Here is a 19,914-nt window from a genome sequence, read left to right as displayed (position 1 = left end):
ATACTCGTAAAATAGCTGTTGACATAACCAAAAAACTTGGAGGGCTCTCACTGCATTCTTTTTATTTAGTTGAACTCATGCAAAAGTACTTATGCTGAAATGTTAGGCATTCCAATTATTGTGGGCACGTGTCTGAGGTATTTCCATGGGAATTTATGGTTTGATGAAATAAAAATGAAATGAAAATGAACAAAATACCACAGTGTAAGCTCATCTCAGTGACCTGGTTTATTTTAAGTAATGAGAGAAGAAATTCCATTAGGTTTAGTTTTCCTCATTTAATATGTCTTTTCAAAAGTGCTTCTTACCAAAATCCTGGCATCACTGCTTTCGGTCTCTGCCATGATAAGTTTTTCCATATTTGTTGCAAATTCTACTTTTAACGTGCACTTTAGGTTTAGGTTGGTATTTTAGTTTATCCATTCACATGGGATGTTGTTTTAATTTCCTTCATCTGATTTTGTCATGATTCTGAGAAAGATCTATAAAGTAATCAGCACCATAGAATCATGGTATGAAAACTAATGAGAAGAATGTTATGTCAATTATGTTCTCTTAGTCTCTACTCCACAGAAAGGTTTTAACAACAAAAAGGAATTGCTAAACTATAAGTGACATTTTAATTTAAAAAAATGAAAATGTATAGTTAGAATCTTTCAGTGCTTCTCTTACTTCCTTCTGTGTGCTAGATACTTTTGGCTGTGGTGGGGGTATCATTTCTTTTGAAAGCATTACAATACCTATTCCAAGATTTTTGGTGGTGTTTCTTTCAAAACAAATCAGTGTAGTGCTTCACTTTTACTGACTTTCTTAATTAGAGCCATCCCTCTTCACTCATCTGAATTTGTCCTCCCTAAATCAGAATAACAAATATACTTATCCCTGATCACATACATTTTACTCTCTTTTCCCTTCAATCTGTGGAGAAGAAGCCTTCTTTGGCCTGATGGAATCTTTTCTCCTTGCTACTCCACCAGTGTTCCTTACTTGCTCATATTCTGCTTCAAAGAACTACCTACATGTCCCAAAGCTTTTTACCCCTTCTGGATGTAATGATTTTAATTATTCTACTTAGGAAAAGGAACTAGCGTGAAGAGTTAGGAGACATTCTTCTTGCCCATTCTCTGCAATTTTTTTTCCTTGTGACTTTGGGCAAGTTTCTTAACCTGTTGTATGTTAACCTACCTAAGAGTGAGCTGGTGGTGAAGAACATTATTAATGCTGCAATCAGAAGCTCTGAGTTTAACTTCTGCTGCCCATACCTACTGGCTGTGTGATCTTGAGCACGTTAACTAGTTTCTCTGAGCCTCAGTTTCTTCATCTGTAAAACAGGAGTAATAACAGAACCCTTCCTCATAGGGTTTTGTGTGGAGTGAATGAATTAACATAGCATAGAACAGCACCTGCCCCACTATATGCAGTCAATGAATATTATCTGCTATTATTATCTAATAAAATTGTCATAATGATCAAATTAGATTACTTTTATGAAAGAGCTTATAAATCCAGTGGCAGCCTTGATTTAGCTGTGAGAACTACGTTTGAGTCTTTGCGCTACTACTTAGGCATAAATTTGGTTTTGTCTCTTTCCTTTTCTGGATATCAGGTTCTTCATCAGTAAAATGGGAAATCATACTCATGGAGTCTCATGGGGTGTTCTGAGGATTCAGGGAATTCAATGAGAATCATTTCTTAAACTGCAAAGTATTGTGTCAATTTTACCTCTTATTATTGTTCTCCTGAAAAATTACAGAACTTTTCCTTCAAAATGGTCAACAATTTTATTTTATATTGTCACACTAATCAGAGCTGGTTGTAGAATATTTGTGCCTTTGAATGAATACATTTGTTTAACTTGTACTCATATTGAATTATAAACTCTTGAAGAAAAAAATACCATGCTTTCATTTTTTGATATAACATTCCACAGAATTGAGAGCATAGAAGGGGCTCAGTACAGAGTAACGAGAATCAAATGTGGTTGTTAAATGACTTGTAAGAGTTAAGTACTTAATTTACTCCTAACAACAAGCAAATACTGAAAATAAATCCGTGAAGTAGTATATTAAGAGGATATGTCTTAACATATGAATTCTTTTAATAACACTCATTTCAGAGAATATGATACAAATCATTTTTGCAGAAAAATTTTTAAAATAATGAATATGTTCAAAGGCAAATGTAGAAAGAATTGCAAAATAGTATGCTTGTTTTTTCTGAGGTACTGATTTTTGAGAGTTGCATATGGAAGCTTTTGTGTAGCATACTTTTTTTGTGCAAATTTTTGTTTGTATTTGAAATTCCATGACTCCGTATACCCAAGCCTTTAGTCTATTTGTTTTAAAGACCAGGCAGGTCCTCCAGCTCCACTAATGTTCTTGAAATGTAACATTACAACTGAAAAAGAAAGGGCTATTGTTAATAAATATAAGACCATGAGGGAATTGCCAAAAATTTGGCTACATTCCTGCATAAATTTGCACATCCAACTATACTATCAACCAGGCATTTTTCTGTGCCTAGATTTTAATGGATTTCCAGCAGACAGTTTCAGTTGTATTTCCTCTCAGCTGTTAGTCATACATACCATATTTGGGGAACTCTGAGTCAATTGAAGAATTTCTTACCTTTTGTGTTAGCATGTGCATGCATAGAACATTCATTATACTGAGCATGTAGATGAGTACACTCGTATATAATTTGGCTTATTTTGAAAATAAAAAATAGTATGGAAGCATCTCAAGCATCTTATATTTTATATGTAATTTCTATCTTCTAAACAGTTTTTGTTAGATGGGCATTGAGGGCATGCTTAGTAAATGTTGAATAGTGATAATAGAATTTTTGCCTTATATTTTCACCATGAGAATTAGAAATTACACCATTTTAATCCCAAACACAGTTAGGTTAGTACTTAACAAAAGCCAATTTTTTTCTGCTGCTTTGATATTCTGTTTATTTATACATGTTTAGAACTGTACACCATTGTCAAATTGTATAAAGTCCAAGAAGAGCTGTGACTGCAGTTCAGAATCCAGTGGACTGATGGTTCTGATGGCAGATAATTTAGAAATAGTACCTGTGATTTATTTTGCATTTCAAAGCCTCGTGGTGGTAAAATATTTTATGTGGAAGTAATGGCTTCTTGACATTCATCTCCCAGTGTATTTCTTGATCGTTAGAAACCATTTGACTGTTACATAGATTCTGATGTGTCACAGTCACTGTTTTTGTAAAATATAATACATTATAGTATAGGGTTAAAAAATAAGTTATTACAAGTATATTTTACCTCTACTCCATTGCTAAAGTTAAAAGGGATTTCATTTTATATTTCTGTAAAACTTCAGGCTTAATCAGTTAAGTCATTTTGATATTCTTTGATTTTACTAGTTTTATTAATTCCTAAACTGGTGATATTAGTAGTACATGAATCAGGACTTTATAAAACTACTTGACCATGTATGCAAAATTAGGCTTCATCTATAAAATCTAAATGTTTTGTGTGTGTGTTTGTGTGTGTGTGTGTATATAGATATATATATATATATCCCTAAGTAACCTTTTTTGATGTTATAAAAGGGATGTTAAAAACTAATTCTTGCTACTTTTCTTTTATTTTTGGCATCCAGGCAGTCAAGAAAGTACTGTAATTTCTCAGCTTCATGGTTACTTGTCTTGAATTGGAAGTAGAACTGAGACTATGTAGATGGATTAAGTTCTGATTATACATTATTGATTTGGCAAATTGGAACAATTGGACAAATTAAAATTTGAAGGTTTCTTGGCAAGAACAACGTTTTAAGAAAAAAATTAGTAAATCATTTTTATATTTGTACATGGAATCTCCACAACTCTTCAGTTATGGACCCAGAAGTGGCATGTGTCATCCTTATTATTTTGTATCCTTTACTTATGTTTAGTTGTATTTACATTCTTCTATAGGTCTTGATATTAAACATTTATTTTCTTCTTTCATTGAATGAAAACATTACTGCTATTCAGAACTAGTTAGGAGATACAAATAATAAAAAAAAAAAGTATATCCACACCTCCAGGAAATAATAGAATTCTTTTCTGTATTTCATTAAATGAAGAAAACTTAATAAAGAAAGTGGTTGTCAGGTGCCATACTGTGGTATTAATAACTAGTGTAAACCTCTACCTGATTGTGTGAGAACTTTGTTTAGACAATTAGATTAATACTTCTTATTTTCATTGAAATGCTGAATAAACTGAATATAAAAATTAAAATTTAGCAATATATCACCTTTTATGGATCTTTTTAATGGTAATAATCACGAATTACTAGAAATCTTAAATGTACTGGGCTTTTCTTGGGCATCTAACTTAGAATTTTAATATATTTTTAAAGTCTTTTCCTTGGGCTTATACTGAGGTTGACTCATAGTACTTCTAGGGCTGGGTTGGTATATTTTTTAATATCAGTCTTCCCCATTTATTGGGGTGTAATGTATGCAGTGTTTTAATAAATCATTGGCAATTAATGATTATATAGAGTCTGTGTTAAAGATTTTAAGTTACAGTAGTATTTTTAGTAAACTACACTGCAATGCATTAAATGGAGTATTAGCAATATTTTAACTCTAAAACATATCTTTATATTTCAAATCACTTTATAGATCATTAAGCATATTCACGTCTTTATTTTATGTGTTTATTTAATAAATATTAAATGATTTCAGTGGACAGTGTTAGGAAAAATAAAGGCTATCTACCTAAATAGACATAATAGAAGACATAAATGGCATTACAATTCAAGCATGAATAAAGTACTATGGGCTTTTAAAGGAGGACAAGATTATTTCTGCCCAGGGAGATAAAGAAAGGCTTTCATATAGTATTGATTTAAAGAAATTTTGAAAGCTATAATGTAGATGGGGCTTAAGTACCAGCCCCCCTCCACCCAACTGAAAAAAAAAAGTCTAAATAAATTATTTGGGGAAGTTGCTCAAAGTAGTTTAAATATCTGATTATAACAAAATGTTATGTTATTCGTATGGTAAATTTGTTGTAATTATCAGTATACAGTTATTTTTAGAATAAAATTATTTTAAATGAAGTAGGCTGTTTCTTAAGTGACAAAATTCCTTTAATTCCAGTTGAGAGAGATTTAGCAATACTTAAGGAGAAATCATAGACCTTTCATCTACCATAACCTCTCTTACTCTAGCATAGGGAAATTGGTAGGTTTGAAGAGGAGAGAGGGCAGCTTTTTTGTTAAGTTTGTTTGGTTTTGTTTTTAAATCTCTTAGCTATCATTGTAATTACACACAATGACACAATGACATCATTGATTTTTTTTAGTTACCTGACCCCCTTTTCTTGTGTTACAGTCTCATTTTAACTCCTTAAACTATGTTTATTACTACCAAAATCAATAATACCATCTTCATCATTAATAATAATTTAGAAAAATATAAATATTAATAGCCAATATTTGAAGAGCCCCTTCTATGAGACAATAGGTATATATTTACAAGATACTTTGTTTTATTTTATTTAATCCACACTGCAGCCTCCTAGAACAATATTATGTCCATTTTAAAAAAGGATACTGAGGCTCTTGTATAAGGCCTCAAAATTAGTAAGTGATAAGAGTCAGGATTTCAATCTGGTTTTCTCTGACTATAAATTCTGACTCTTTCCACTGTCACCTCCTGTTGATTGCTGTTAGAGAGAACATATCTTAACCTCTCTATATTTACCTGTGTGTGCTTAACTGATCTTACAAACTTCAGAGTCCTTCATACAAAACACTATGCCTTACATTTTATCTTCCCATTGCAGTGTGGGGAATTGAGTATTTCTTTGGGAAAATACATTTAGAGTTCCAACCTGTGAGAAAAGATAGTCTTTTAAATGCTACTGTAACAAGATCAAAGTGAAGTTTCAGACAGTCCCTCCATGCTGTTTTCTGGAAGGAAAACAATATAGTGAAAAATGTTATTATTATAAAATGGTAGGAAAATAGTTAAAGAGGAGTTCAGTATTTTGGTAAACTTAATTCATTAACTGATTAAAAATATCTCACTATACAGTAAGTTTCTAGGATTACTTCTTCTAAATGATTCAGTTGTCACTGCAAACAAAAACTTAGCCCTTAACCGAAGCCCAGAGAAACCTACTCAGAAAGCTGTTCTACTCTTCTGGTTCATCTTGTTTAACCAGTGAACAATGGAAGACAAATTTTTGTTGTTTTGTGGTTTCCTTTTGAACAATGTTGTATGTAGCAAATTCTTACAAAAATGTGGCAATTTAAAGAAAAATATAAAATTGTCAAGTTCTATATTTGTTGGAAAAATAACTTAGGTGCAACAAGTAGTATAAAGGTACACAGAGAAAGTATTGTGATATAATATTTATATACAGTTAATTGTTTTACAATAGGTTTCCTATTTTCCTTTAGTTAGATTGATTACATAGGAATGTTAAAAGTTTTATTGCATAAAATTTGATATATATAATTATATCATATATATTTAATTTTATAACAATAAGCACCCAATAAGCCTCCACTCAATAACTAGAACATTCTCCCTACTTTTGAAGCTACCCGTGCGCTTTTTGTTGATCCCTATCCTTTGTATCTCCCCGAGAGCTAATCACTATCCCTAACTTTTTTAGGATAGAAACCTCTTTTTATTTCTTCATACCCTGGAGTTTTTTAATTAACTGGCTGATCTCAGTGGGCCAGTCATTCATTCATGGAATAAATATATGTGGCCATTTTCTAGGTAAATTGTATTTTATTTTATTTTGTGCGATATATGTGTAAACTCATGGAATAAAATGCATTACTTCTCATATATTAGTATATAATTTTACCCTCTCTCTTAAATATAGGCAATACTTAATTTATCTGGAATTTTTTTAGTGACAGGAAATTTTCTTCCTATGTCTGATAAAATTTTTTTTTAAATTATTTATTTATTTATTTATTTTGAGACAGAGTCTCGCTCTGTCGCCCAAGCTGGAGTGCAGTGGTGCTATCTCGGCTCACTGCAACCTCCGCCTCCCAGGTTCAAGCGATTTTCCTGCCTCAGCCTCCTGAGTAGCTGGGATTACAGGTGCGTGCCACCACGCCTGGCTAATTTTTCGATTTTTAGTAGAGGCGGGATTTCACCATGTTGGTCAGGCTGGTCTCGAACACCGGACCTCGTGATCCACCTACTTAGGCCTTCCAAAGTGCTGGGATTACAGGCGTGAGCCGCCGCACCTGGCCGAAATTTTATTAATGATAATGTATACACATTGAAATAAAGCATGAATAACTTATATAAAAGTAACTTATTAAAGTAAATATAGTAAGTGAAAATTTATCGAAATTTTCTGTTTTATAAAGAAATTGTGGATAGTTGATATATGCCACATTATGCTATTAGTGTTTAAATTAAAATTTGATGTTTTGTTGAGGAAATAAGTACTTTTGCATTTTTTTGAGGCAATGTTCTGGATAATTTGAATTTCTGCTGAGGGTTAATACAGCCCCAAACTCAGCATATTCCCAGTAGACTCATCAACTTTCCCCCTCTGTGAATGGCACAATAATTTTTCTAAGCTTTCAAGCATGACTGATTTTTTTCTTTTTCTTATCCCATCTCAACACCTTTTTCATTTCTTCCTTTTCACCATCCCAATTTGAACTCTCTTTTCTTTTTGCTTCAACTCTTTGTTTTGTGTTTTAAGACACAGTTTCTCTGTTACCCAGGCTCTAGTGCATTTGTGAGAACCTAGCTTACTGCAGCCTCCAATGCCTGGGCTCAAGTGATCCTCCTGCCTCAGCCTCCTGAGTAGCTGGAACTACAGTCATGTGGCACCATGCCCAAGTAGTTTTTGTTTTTATTTTTTGTAAAGACAGAGTCTCTCTGTGTTCCCCAGGCTGGTTGGTCTTGAACTCCTGGCTGTAAGGCAATCCCCCATCTCTGGCTCTCAAAGTCCTGGGATTACAGGTGTGAGCTACTCACTGTGCCTGGCTGCTTCAACTCTTTTAGATAGCCTCCTAAATGGGTTTGGTAGATAATAGTTGCACATTTTTTATTCGTTTATTCAGCTCATCATTAGATCTTTTAGCACTTGCTTTGCTGGGCAATTTGATAAGTTTTAGAGATACAGAGGTGAAAGACAGACATTCCTTCCTCAAGTATTTCCTGGCCTATGAGTGTGGATGACAGCCTGGCATTTAGTAGAGTTAGTGAAAGGGCTGTGATAGATGCGTGCACAGGGCCTTTGAGAGCATGCAGAGACAGGCTTGGGGAGTTTGGTCTCACAGATTTCCTGAAAAGATTGATGTGCGAGGTTGTGTTTTGAATAAATTAGGTGAGCCTGCTTGAGAAGGGAGTAAGCAATCTGTTCACAGGGAGGGAGAAAGTTCCTGCTCCATCTTCCTAATGGAGTGAGTATACCTGGTACTGTTGCAGTACTCTCTCCTTTAAGATCCGGTGCAGGTCCTGCCTCCTCCATGGTCTCTAACTTCTTCCCCTACCTCTCCTTACTTTCTCTAGCCAGAGAGATTGTTGTCTCCTTCTTTGTCCTTTCAATAGATATTTCATATCTTATGGAGCTTGCCAGATTTCTCCCCTTGTATTGCAGTCATACATGTTGTGGCCTTCAGGCATTTGGTGACATTTCTTAGTTTATCTTTCAGTCTGCGCCTGGCACAGTAATGAATATTGCAGATACTTGTAAATGTTTGTTGGATAAGTGGACAAATAATTGCATGACCAAATAAGATTCTGTATCTTGAAATAGACATGCTTCAAAGAGAAACTTATGACTGGCAAAGTAAATGAAAATTGACTAAGACTTCATATCAAATAGCATACAATAACTCTATAAATTAATTTCTAATTCACAAATTATTTCATAAGTTCTGTCATGAAAAATTCTGCTTTATTGGAGTTTTGTATAATTCAGTATTTTCTTTTTGAGCAACTACTTCCAAATTCTTATTGCTACTCTTTTTTTAAACCATGTATTATAAAGTGGCTCATTAATGAGGGCTAACATTTTCATGGTCTGTGCCATCAGCACCACTTTAATAATTCCAGACTCATGTCATGATTAAATTATTTTAACGTGTTTGAGTTTAAAAAAAAATTGATCCATTCTACAGAGGTATTTGATTACTTTTTCATTTATTTTTTGACAAAGCTCATTTTTAAGCAGTATGGTGACACTTTTAGAGTTTTAGATATACATATCATGGATGTTATTAGCTTAGAGGATATTTGATTTTTTTAGTAAAGGCAGTTAGAGGCCAGCTGTTTCAACTGCTGTGTCTCTCAGTTGAGAAATTTGGTGAGGGAGAGTGTACTTGTTTCTGTATTGGAAGTCTCTTTAAACAGAATGCATGTTGAAAAGCACTTGTGTTCTCTCCTCAAGGAAATTTCTTGTGTGATATGTTGCAAGACACTGGGCGGGGTTCATAATTCTATAGCTTTACAGTGCTAATATATATACTAAATTAGAGACATATTTCTAATATCTATTCTAATATATTTAATATTATATATTACATTCTATTTATAGCTATTACATATGAGAAAATATTCTTTTCATAAAAGTATTCCTATCATTTTTAAATGATGACTTAAAGGCTTTAATCATAGTGGCAATAGTGATTTGGGGAGTTAGTTCAGGTGTACATTTTGGCAGTTTTGTAGAAATTGTATCCATGATGGATATTTTATTACTTTGATAAAGTGAATTTTATATGCTTTAATACTAAATGTTAATATTTGTTAGGTATAGAGAGAATTACAAACTTCAGACATACCTCTGAAATAAATCTTTATTACAGTTTTGTATAAATACATTTTAAAATAATCGTATCATAAAATATATATATTCTAATTATAGAATTTGGGGAAATGTGGAAAAATAGAATGAGGGAAGGACACATTTGTAGTTCATTTCCCCCAAACAAGCATTGTTAACATTTTGTCACTTTCTTTTTCTTCAGAATACTGGACTAAAATATTACAATTTTGTGTCCTGCCTTTTTACTTAAAATTATAAAATTTCCCTATGTACTGCAAATCTTTTGAATTCTTAATAAGTGAATTATACTTCACTAAGTGACTAGAACACCAATTAATTATTTCGATATTCCTAGGATTTTTTTTTAATTTTTGCTTTTTGCTATGATGACTGGCACTATTATAAACATTCTTTTGTATAACTTTTTCTTTATAGTTCTGATTAGTTTCTTAGAAAATATTCATAGAGGAGAATTAATGGGTTAGAGGATTAAATATCATCAAAATTATTCTTGCCTAATTACTTCCTGTGAATTTTGTATGTTTCCACCAATGACAAAGTATGCGAGCGAGAAATTGAATTTTAAGAAGCGTGATTGTAAATTTCAATTTCCATTTAACAAAAAATGCTTATTCACCATATTCTGGTCCTGCTAGGTGCTGGATAAATGAAGGTACAAAGGACAAAAGTCCCTTCTTTCAAGGTGAACAGATGTAAAGTCAAGTAAAATTACCATTCAGGTTGATAAATCTAACAGTGGGAGTGTTTACTGGGTTCTGAAGTGTAGGAGCTAACTGTTGGGTTGATGAGAGGTCAGGGAAAACTTCCTAGAGGAGCTGATGTTTGAACTGGGTTTCCAAAAGAATCAGTTTTGAACTGAGAGAGAAGTAGGAAAAAAAACAAGTTCAAAGTATATGTTGAAAAAATACTCATGAGAAGCCAGAATATTGGAATGTACCAATAAAGACTGAACTTGAGATAAGCAGTTTCTAACTCTTGGTGATCGACTTATCAGGTATAGAGTTTCATGAAACATGCAAAAACGGGTGAAAAGAATGGGAGTTTTTTCTTCCAATGAATCATTAAGTATGGCAAGAACTGTTGGAGTTTCTTAAATAAGGCAGATTGTAGAATTTTACAACACTGAGTTATTTGAAATGAGCAGGAGATAAGAGAGGAATAATTAACCTCTTACCTACCTCATATTTTGTTTTAGTGAGCCTTGGGGCAATACAAAAAATTAAGAGTGACTAAGTAGAAAATAAAGGACGGGAGGATAATTAGAATTTTTTTAAAAAAATCAGCTAGTACTTTAAAAGTGCAGTAGACAATCCAGTTTGTATTTATAAATAAGAAAAGGTAGTTCCTATGGTTGCAATATGGATTAATGACTGTTTTAAAAAAGTTCATAGGTTTCTGCTCAAATCCAAAACTAAGGTATCTAAAAATGGTACTGACATTATTAACTGCTTGAATGCCTATTGTCAAGAGTGGTGTTTGGCACCCACCACAGGTATTTATTGAATTCATAAAGGAATAAAATGATTCCCAGACGATATCATCTTATGATACACACATTTGAGGACCTAGAACTTTTAGCAGTAAGATTTGCATATGCTTTTCCTAACTATTGAATGTTTTTTTTAAAAAAAAAGTTCAAAATTCTGTTAGATTAATTCTGTGATATAGTTTATAATTTGGCATAAGCTGGTAGTAGGGAAATAGTCACTTCTTTATGCCCATGATTTAAATAATGAAACAATTGTCCATTCACTTAGAAGACAACTTCGATTTAAATATTTAGCCTCCCTAGCAAGGCCCAGCCATGCAATTTTTTCCCTGTTTTTAGAAGAATTTTAGCAACAGTAAAAAAAATTAATATGTAAGATTTTGCTATTTTTATTAGTTTTGAGGACTGCTTGCCTTGTCGTTTACAGGGGGTAAAAAGGATCATTGTTTTACTCAATGTATATATATATATATATATATATATATATATGTATTATTAATGGTAGATTTTTTTTTTTTTGGTTGATGTAGGAACTTTGGGAGTAGAGCAGAAGCCTATTGACTTCAAAAATAGTGACTCAGGGTTGGTATAATCATTAGAAAGCAGGTTGGGAAAAATCCTAATTCCACACCTCAAGTAGAATTTTAGTATCAGAGTCACTCCTGTTCCTTAAATGTAGATCTCCTGATTTCAGGCCATTTTTCATTCTAATAGAATTAGAGAAGAAAAATAAAAGCTGTCAACGAGAACTATTTACCTCCTATAGATAGGATTGGGACCTACTTTTCTGTAACTTTTGAAGTTATTTTTGGGAAAAATTTCCTTGGGTTGACTTTGCCCCCTTCACCCAATGCATCTGTGTGATAAGGAAAAGGGAAAACAAGATTTAATTGTTAACTTTTAAAAAGTCCGTTTGAAAGAAAAAAGTATATACTGTCTTATATTGACAGAGAACCAATTATTGGGTTACCTGCAACACTGTATCCTTCATTTAGTGCCGATAATCATAATGTCCATAATCTCCCAATAACATAAAATAATAAAGAGGCTCTGAGGCATGAACAGGGGTGGCTAAAGGATCATTGAGATCACATTTAAAATAATAATGATTTATAGAAATTGAGTTAATATTTGTTGACCTTCTACAAACTTTAAAACAGATAGAAGGTTTTAAGGTATATGTTTTGAAATAATCCAAACCAAATAAATCTAAACTTAGAAATACCAGTATTAGAAATATACAGTGAACACACACAAGGTCAATTTTAAAAATAGCACTTAGCTTTGAGAGGATAATTTCTCCTTCACCCTGAATGCAAATAATTTGTTCAGCCCTTCTATAACAAGCTTAGGGGATAAAAGAGGAAAAGGGCATGAGAAATGAGTCTTTGGAAAATTATTGTAACTCACACTAATGCTTATTTAGCATCTTTCATTCAAAGACCTTCAGACCTTTCCTAATTGAGTTTTGTAGTACTTCTGGAGTGTGGGTAAGGGACATTCAGAGACTCCTGTGCCCAGTGTTGTAAGGCCTGCCATCCCTGTGTGGCATGTTGCAGCTGTTTTGTAGGGTACATCATATTCCTTCCTGGGCCAGAGAATGGAGGAGACAGCATTATCCAGCTGAAATCCCAGAAGGATTAGGGGAACAGGAGTGAATTACCTGGATTGGAATTTGGCCAGCTTTCTGGGTCAGAAATCCTATTCCTATAAAAATGTTCTATCTTTAAAACATTTCATATCCTGCTTTATCCCCAAGAAAATAAACTCTACATCACTTATTTTCTGCAAATACCTTTGGGAGCTTAACATTAATATTGAGGAATGTGACAGCCTATATCTACTATTAATGAGGAAAGAAAGTGAGGTTAGCATTTTATCTAAAAGATATTAGAAGAGAAAAACTATTTGTATTATGCCTGTCGAAAGTAAGCTGTGGGGGACGTAAAGATAATAATATATGATCAGTTCCCACAAAAAACTTACAAACTGGTTTGATGAATAGGAGACACACATAGATAATTATGGAGAAGATATATATGTATCTTCAGTATCAGAAGAAAGTATTATGAGAATTCAGTGTAGCCTAGTGACGACATTTAATGGCAGAAGCAAGAAAGGTAACATTGAGGAAGCAGAAGTGGCGGTGCATAGAAGGAAGAAAAGGAAAAAGACACAGGAATGCAGGAAAGTATCAATGTTTAGGGAAGAACCAAAAATGTTTATTTGGGCAAAGGATAGACAATCTGTTTGGAAAATCAGGAAAGAAAAGGTTAAAAACACGTAAAGGTAGTTTACCAAATTGCGAATTTGCTCTTAAGTATACCAGAGACACATTAAAGAGAGCCTCTGTGATATTACTTGGTAGCAGTGAATGAATATGATGGATTGGCCTAGATTATGAGAGACACTGAGATTCTGAAACCTTAAGATAATAACAGATGTGGTAGGAGGGCTGAAGTTTCAAAGCTGAGTCATGGGGAGAATTAGTTTTCGTGTAACTAGTTGAGAAGTGAGAATCAAGAACTGATTTTGATGAGGGAAGATGATTAATTGATATGTATTTGCAGTATACGCAATATATTCACATTGACATCAAAAAGTCCTTTGAAAATTGGGTGTGGTCCTTGAAAAGTGCCTCTGGAGAACATGCAATGTACTGTGCAGGTTACCAGCATTGGCTATGAAATCAGATTGTCAAGATTCAAGAAGTGGCTCTACCACTTCCAAGTTCTTGTGACCTTCTCAAGCCTTGGTTTTCTTATCTATAAAACTGTGATAATCAATTTTGCGGCTATGATAATCAATTTTGTGATTCATTTGCATGGAGAAGATAGTAGAAGCTATGCTAGTGGATAAGATAACAATGGAGAGTATAGAAAGGAAAGAAAAGAGGGCCTAGGATAGTGGTGTAGGGAAATACTGCATTTTAATGGATGAAAAGAGGGCTAGTTTAGGATAAATGGAAGGATATGGCAGAAAGGTATGAAGGAAATTAGGATAATGCAGTGATTTGAATTCTGAGGGAGGGAATTTTTGCAAAGGAGGGGTGGCTAGTAATGTTCAGAATTGTAGAGAAGTAGAGAGAAATGAAGACCAAAAAAGGCCTTGATTTCCCACATGGCAGAATTTCAGTAGTGTTCAGGACAAGGTCATGAGGATTGGGTCATTAGACTGTTACTTGTTTTCATATGCTCAAACCTAGCACATTGCATAAAATAAAATAGGTATTTAATGTTTGCTGAAGGATAAAGAATTAATGACTTTCTTGGGATTAAGGAACAAATGGAGATAACATGCAAAAGCTTGCTTGTTTAAGAAAATAGGGGGCTGGGCGTGGTGGCTCACGCCTGTAATCCCAGCACTTTGGGAGGCCTAGGCAGGTGGATCGCGAGGTCAGGAGATCCAGACCATCTGGCTAACACTGTGAAACCCCTTGTCTACTAAAAATACAAAAAATTAGCCGGGCGTGGTGGTGGGCACCTGTAGTCCCAGCTACTCAGGAGGCTGAGGCAGGAGAATAGCATGAACCCGGAAAGCAGAGCTTGCAGTGAGCCAAGATTGCGCCACTGCACTCCAGCCCGGGTGACACAGCGAGACTCTTATCTCAAAAAGAAAAAAAGTAGGGAAGATAAAAGAGAAAAAGAGAATTGGGAGTAATTCCAGGGATTCATCAGGTCAGGGAATTAACTCTGGGGATAAATAAAACCAAAGCTTATTTGAAAGAAGAGGAAAAAGACTAAGGAAGAGAAGAACTGATAATGCAAAGAAAGAGGGTAGTATTTATTGGGCACAGTTGAGGAGGTTGTGGGCATGAGTGAGAATAAGAGATTAGCTTGGGGAAAATGCATTCTTTTTCCTCAGTGGGCACCAAGAGTGAGAAAACAGCACATACCGAAAGATTTTGAGGTGGAGAAGAGGGCAGTTATAGTTCTGCTGAGAAGAAGAGAAATAGAAGTGTGGTTGAGTAGTTGGATGGTCTTTGGAGACTTTAGAAAGGAGACAACCAAAAGCATTGTGCAGTAGTAGTAACAACCTGAATCATTAGCAGGTACAGGCCTTGAATCTAGCACCAAAGTGTCCAAAAATGGCTCCCGGAACCTATGGCTCAGCAACGTGAGACTGCAGAGATTCTGGCATTTTTAAAAGATTTAAGGAGAAGAGGTATCTTTTGTTCACATTAATTTTTCTTAATTCACACGGTTAGTAATAATAGAGCAACTGGAATTTAAACCCAAACTAGCTAATAGCAAAATCCTTGATATTATCATTCTATTATGTTCCTTCCAAGTTGCATCTAGCAGAGAGATGAGGTGAGGGAGGCAGTTAGAAAACAAAAAATTGAAAAGAAAATTTTATTCTCTAGGGATAACGGCCAGATTGATGTCATTTTGGAATGTTCAGTAGCATATTTCTTTTTCTACTTGAAAGTGAAACCTGGAAAATCTTTAATTTACAATCTAAGTTTCCCTTATTACTATTCAATTTCATTCCATTTTTCTGCATAAACAAAGGACTCTACAGCCAGCTTTTGATGGCTCAGGGTTGTACGTAGTTTTTATCAGTAGGAAAGTACTATTTATAGATAAAAATTATCATAGATCAGAAATAGGTAGTACATGCTATGAAAACATAAATTGGTTCATCCTGGATGTCATATTACCAAAGTTGAATATGGTTCATCATCATGAATATTCTATTTCTTGTGCCTTGCTTACATTCCTATCTATATGTCTCTGGTTTAGTGACTGTGATGACTGGGGCTTTTGGTTTGGTAACTTTTCCCAAAAGCATTGGTATTCCTAATACCTTTTTTAAAAAGTCTGTCTCTTTTTAAAATTTTCTTTTCTAAGTTCACTACAGAGGTTTACTTTGCTCCCTGAGGAAAAAAAAATGAACTCAAGAATTGTTATTGAGGTAGGTGTGATTAGAATCTGTTTGGTGTTGTTTTTTCTTTTTACATACAATGTTTTTTCCACTGTATTATTCTTTTGCCCGTTTCTTCTCCCATTGCTATTATTATTGTTGTTTAAAATCTAATTATTCCTGATTTTTCCCTTCTCTACCACCCTATTTTTCACAAAGAAAACAGTTTCTTGAGTTCAGACTTCAAAGTCCCGGAAGACATCTTCTTTGTACCTTCCCCAGTTAATAGCTTTTGTCTAATAAGGAAAAGTTTGATATTTTTTATGCTGAAAATTTTGTAACTCTTGGACTTTGTTTCTCTGGTTCTCAAGGTCTCTCATGTCTTATATTGCCCTCATTATATCAGTCATCATTTATTTGTTCATTCATTTACTCATCTATTTAACAAATATTTATTGAGCACCTGCTATGTGTAGGCACAGTTCTTGATTCGGGGGATAGGTTGGTGAACAGAGTTAAGATGAGAGACATGGGAAAAGGCATTTGGATAGATAAGTACCATGCAGTGCTATGAAGAAAATATAGCAGGGCTGTAAATTAGATAATGACCTCATTGGAGTTACTTTAGATAGAGCTGAGGATGAAGCATTTGAGCTGAGGCATTAACGATGAGAAGAAGCAAACCGTGAGAAAATATGAAGAAAGAATATTCCAGGCCAAAGAACCAAGGTGACAGTGAGCTTGCACAGGAGTAAAAAGAAAGTCAGTGTGGCTGGAGTGTAATTAGCAAGGAGAAGAGCAGTACATGATGATGTTGGGAGGTAGGCAGGGGATGGATTGTGTAGTCTTTTAGCCAAGTTAAGGAATTTGGATCTTATTTTAAATGCATTGATAAGCCATTTAAGGATGTGAAGCAGGGAAGTAATGGGATAGAATTTTGTTTTAAAAAATATCTCTCTGGCTGCCATGTGGAGAATAGATTGTAAGGAAGTGTGAGTGAAAGCAAGACTATAGTAGTCTCCCCTTGTCTATGGGGGATACGTTCCAAGACCCCCAGTCGATGTCTGAAACTACAGATTGTACAGAACTATATATACTGTATTTTTCCTATACATACATAAATATGATAAAGTTTAATTTATAAATTAGTCACAGTAAGAGATGAGCAAGTACTAATAAAATAGAACAATAATAATAATATACTACAATAAAAGTTATTCTGTGCATGTAACTTTTGCAGTTTGAAGTGTGACAGCAAAACTGCATGAATTTCTTTCTCCTTCACAATTTCATGGATAGAAGATTTATTCTTACCATAGATCTTAGCATATACATTTTTTTATTTCCTTATTAAGGGGAGAACTTTCACCTTTTCACTTAAAGGAAGCATAGCTTCCTTTGCTTAACGGCTTCTCCTTGGCATATTCCAATTGCCAGTATCACTACTCTTGCACTTTGGGGCCATTACTAAGTAAAATAACGGTTGCTTGAACACAGCACTGTGGTACTGCAGCAGTCTGTGATAACTAAGATGGCTGACAGGCGGGTAGCATAAACAATGTGGATCCCCTGGACAAAGGGATGATTCACATCCTGGGCTGGACTGAGTTGGGTGTTATAAGATTTTATCATGCTTCTCAGAATGGCACCCAATTTAAAACTTATTAATTGTTTATTTCAGAATTTTTCCACTTAATAGTTTTCGATGGTGGTTAACTGCAGGTAGCTGAAACCTCAGAAAGCAAAACTGAATTAAGAGGAGACTACTATAGTTAGGAGACTCTTGCAGTCTAGGGGAGATGTGAAGGTGACATTAGAAGTAGTGAGAAGGATGGATTTTGGAGGAGGAAATTTAGGACTTGCTGATGGAAAGGTTGTGAGGTGTGAGGGAAAGTGAGGAGGCATGACTATTGATCTACACTAGATCTAGTAGTCATCTCATAGTAGATGACTACTAGTCAAACCAACTATCTAATGGTGGCACTGTAACTGAGAAGGGGAAAAGTAGAGTGTACTAAGATTGGAGTGGGAAATCAAGAGTCCAGGTCTTGACTTAAATGTGAGATTTATTACCCCTTACCTATTAGCAATGATTCATTATTCTTACCTCTCCTCCTCTCCCTCAAACCCAGGCAGCCACTCATCTACTTTCTGTCTCTATAGATTTTATTCTGAACATTTCATGTCAGTGGAATCATACAATTTTTTTTTCTGATTGGCTTCTTTCATTTAGCATAATGCTTCAAGGTGCATCCATAGTATAGCATGTTTTATTGTTAAATAATATTTCATTATATGAGTATACCACATTTTGTTTATCAGTTCATCAGCTGATGGACTTTTGGGTTGTTTCTACCTTTTGTCCATTCTGAATAATGCTGCTATGAACATTTATATCCAAGTTTTTTGTGTAGACATAAGTTTTTATTTCTCTTGGGTATATACCTAGGAATGGAGGAACTACTGTACATACACACATTCAAGAAGTACAAAGGAAACAGTTTATGAGATAGTACTCTATAGTATAGGAATCAGTTATTACTAAACATTAATTTGCATTATAACACTTGTGCATATAATTAATAGCCAAGACACTTGGAATAGTTTAGATATTTTGAAGTGTGAAAAAGAAATGGAGTGAAGAGAATGGAAGGGGTCAAGGGCTAAAAAACTGCTTATTGGGTACTATGCTTAGTAACTGGGTGATGGGTTCAATCATACCCCAAACCTCACAGTATATCTTTGTAACAAACTTGCACATGTACCCCCTGAATCTAAAATAAAAGTTGAAAAAAACAGGACGTGGAAGTTGAGTTTCAGAATAAGAAAGTAAATTATGACCATTTTCACTTTGTGAATGAGAAGTATTATATCATATAGGAAAGTTTTTATTTAACCATGATTTTAAATTAGCTATGCCTGGAGTTGAAAGAAACATCTATTTCATGTCAAAGAAACATCAACCTATTATTGAATGATCTCTTTACTCATGTCAATTATTACTAGAAAGAATTTGGCTTGGGAGCTTTATTTGTATCATAGACTTTTTTTAGACTATTGATGTAGATGGCTATTTTTCTTTTAATTGAGTGGAAAGTTTTATAAGTCTTATACTGGATCCACCCCTTCCTGTTCCTCTTTTGTTGGCGAGTGCCTGTTTTTGCATATTACTTGCTAGGCTGTGGCAGATACCCACAGCCTATTGACACTGGCATAAAATTTGCTAGGCTTTTGCTTTTGGGGTAGGAAGCTGTGCTGGGGATTGATAGGGGGCAGAGGACTGAGGAGAAGTAGATTGAAATTGTCTTTCACTAAAACCTGGGGTTAGTTTGATGGTCAGTGAGAAGTTTCCATTTTAATCTTTTAAATTGAAGAGTACATTTAGGATTCATTGAAGGCCTAATAATGCAACACCCTGCCTTTCTTTCCAGTGAAATTTGAATGTTGAATTTCAGTTCTTTTGCAGCATTGTATTTTCTTGATCTGCCTGACAAAACAAGATTAAAACATCTATGAAGTATTTCCATTTACACTGTGGTTCTAAGTGCTATGAACAGTAAGGAATGGAAAAGAACAAAGAAAGCTGCATATTTTGAAGGAATCTTTGAATTCACAGTTTATTTTTACAAATCAAAAACCCATTTTTGGGTTGTGTTATTTATTTTTGTATATATTTAAAATTTGATGTATATTTCCAAGTGAGCTATTAAATATTGTTCCCCATATTACATCATTCATAAAATGCTTCGATTAAT

The 19,914-nt window shown here is 34.2% G+C and overlaps 1 protein-coding gene across 15 annotated transcripts in view; it reads left to right on the top strand.

The window, feature by feature from the left end:
• CAMK2D (calcium/calmodulin dependent protein kinase II delta) overlaps window positions 1-19,914 on the top strand; it is a 314,208-nt gene that overhangs the window by 2,465 nt on the left and 291,829 nt on the right. The window contains exon 3 of one of the 15 annotated variants that reach the window (XM_024245830.3): window positions 3,633-4,315. The exons of the other annotated variants lie outside the window; for them this stretch is intronic. Within the exon in view, the coding sequence (XP_024101598.1) occupies window positions 3,633-3,682 (50 nt within the window). The 3' untranslated portion in view covers window positions 3,683-4,315. Of the gene's footprint in view, window positions 1-3,632; window positions 4,316-19,914 lie in introns of those variants that run through there. 15 annotated transcript variants of the gene reach the window in all.

Source organism: Pongo abelii, chromosome 3, assembly GCF_028885655.2.
Source record: "Pongo abelii isolate AG06213 chromosome 3, NHGRI_mPonAbe1-v2.0_pri, whole genome shotgun sequence".
Taxonomy (NCBI): Eukaryota; Metazoa; Chordata; class Mammalia; order Primates; family Hominidae; genus Pongo; species Pongo abelii.
The sequence above is the reverse complement of the archived record's forward strand: the minus strand, read 5'-3'. Positions and strand labels throughout refer to the sequence as shown.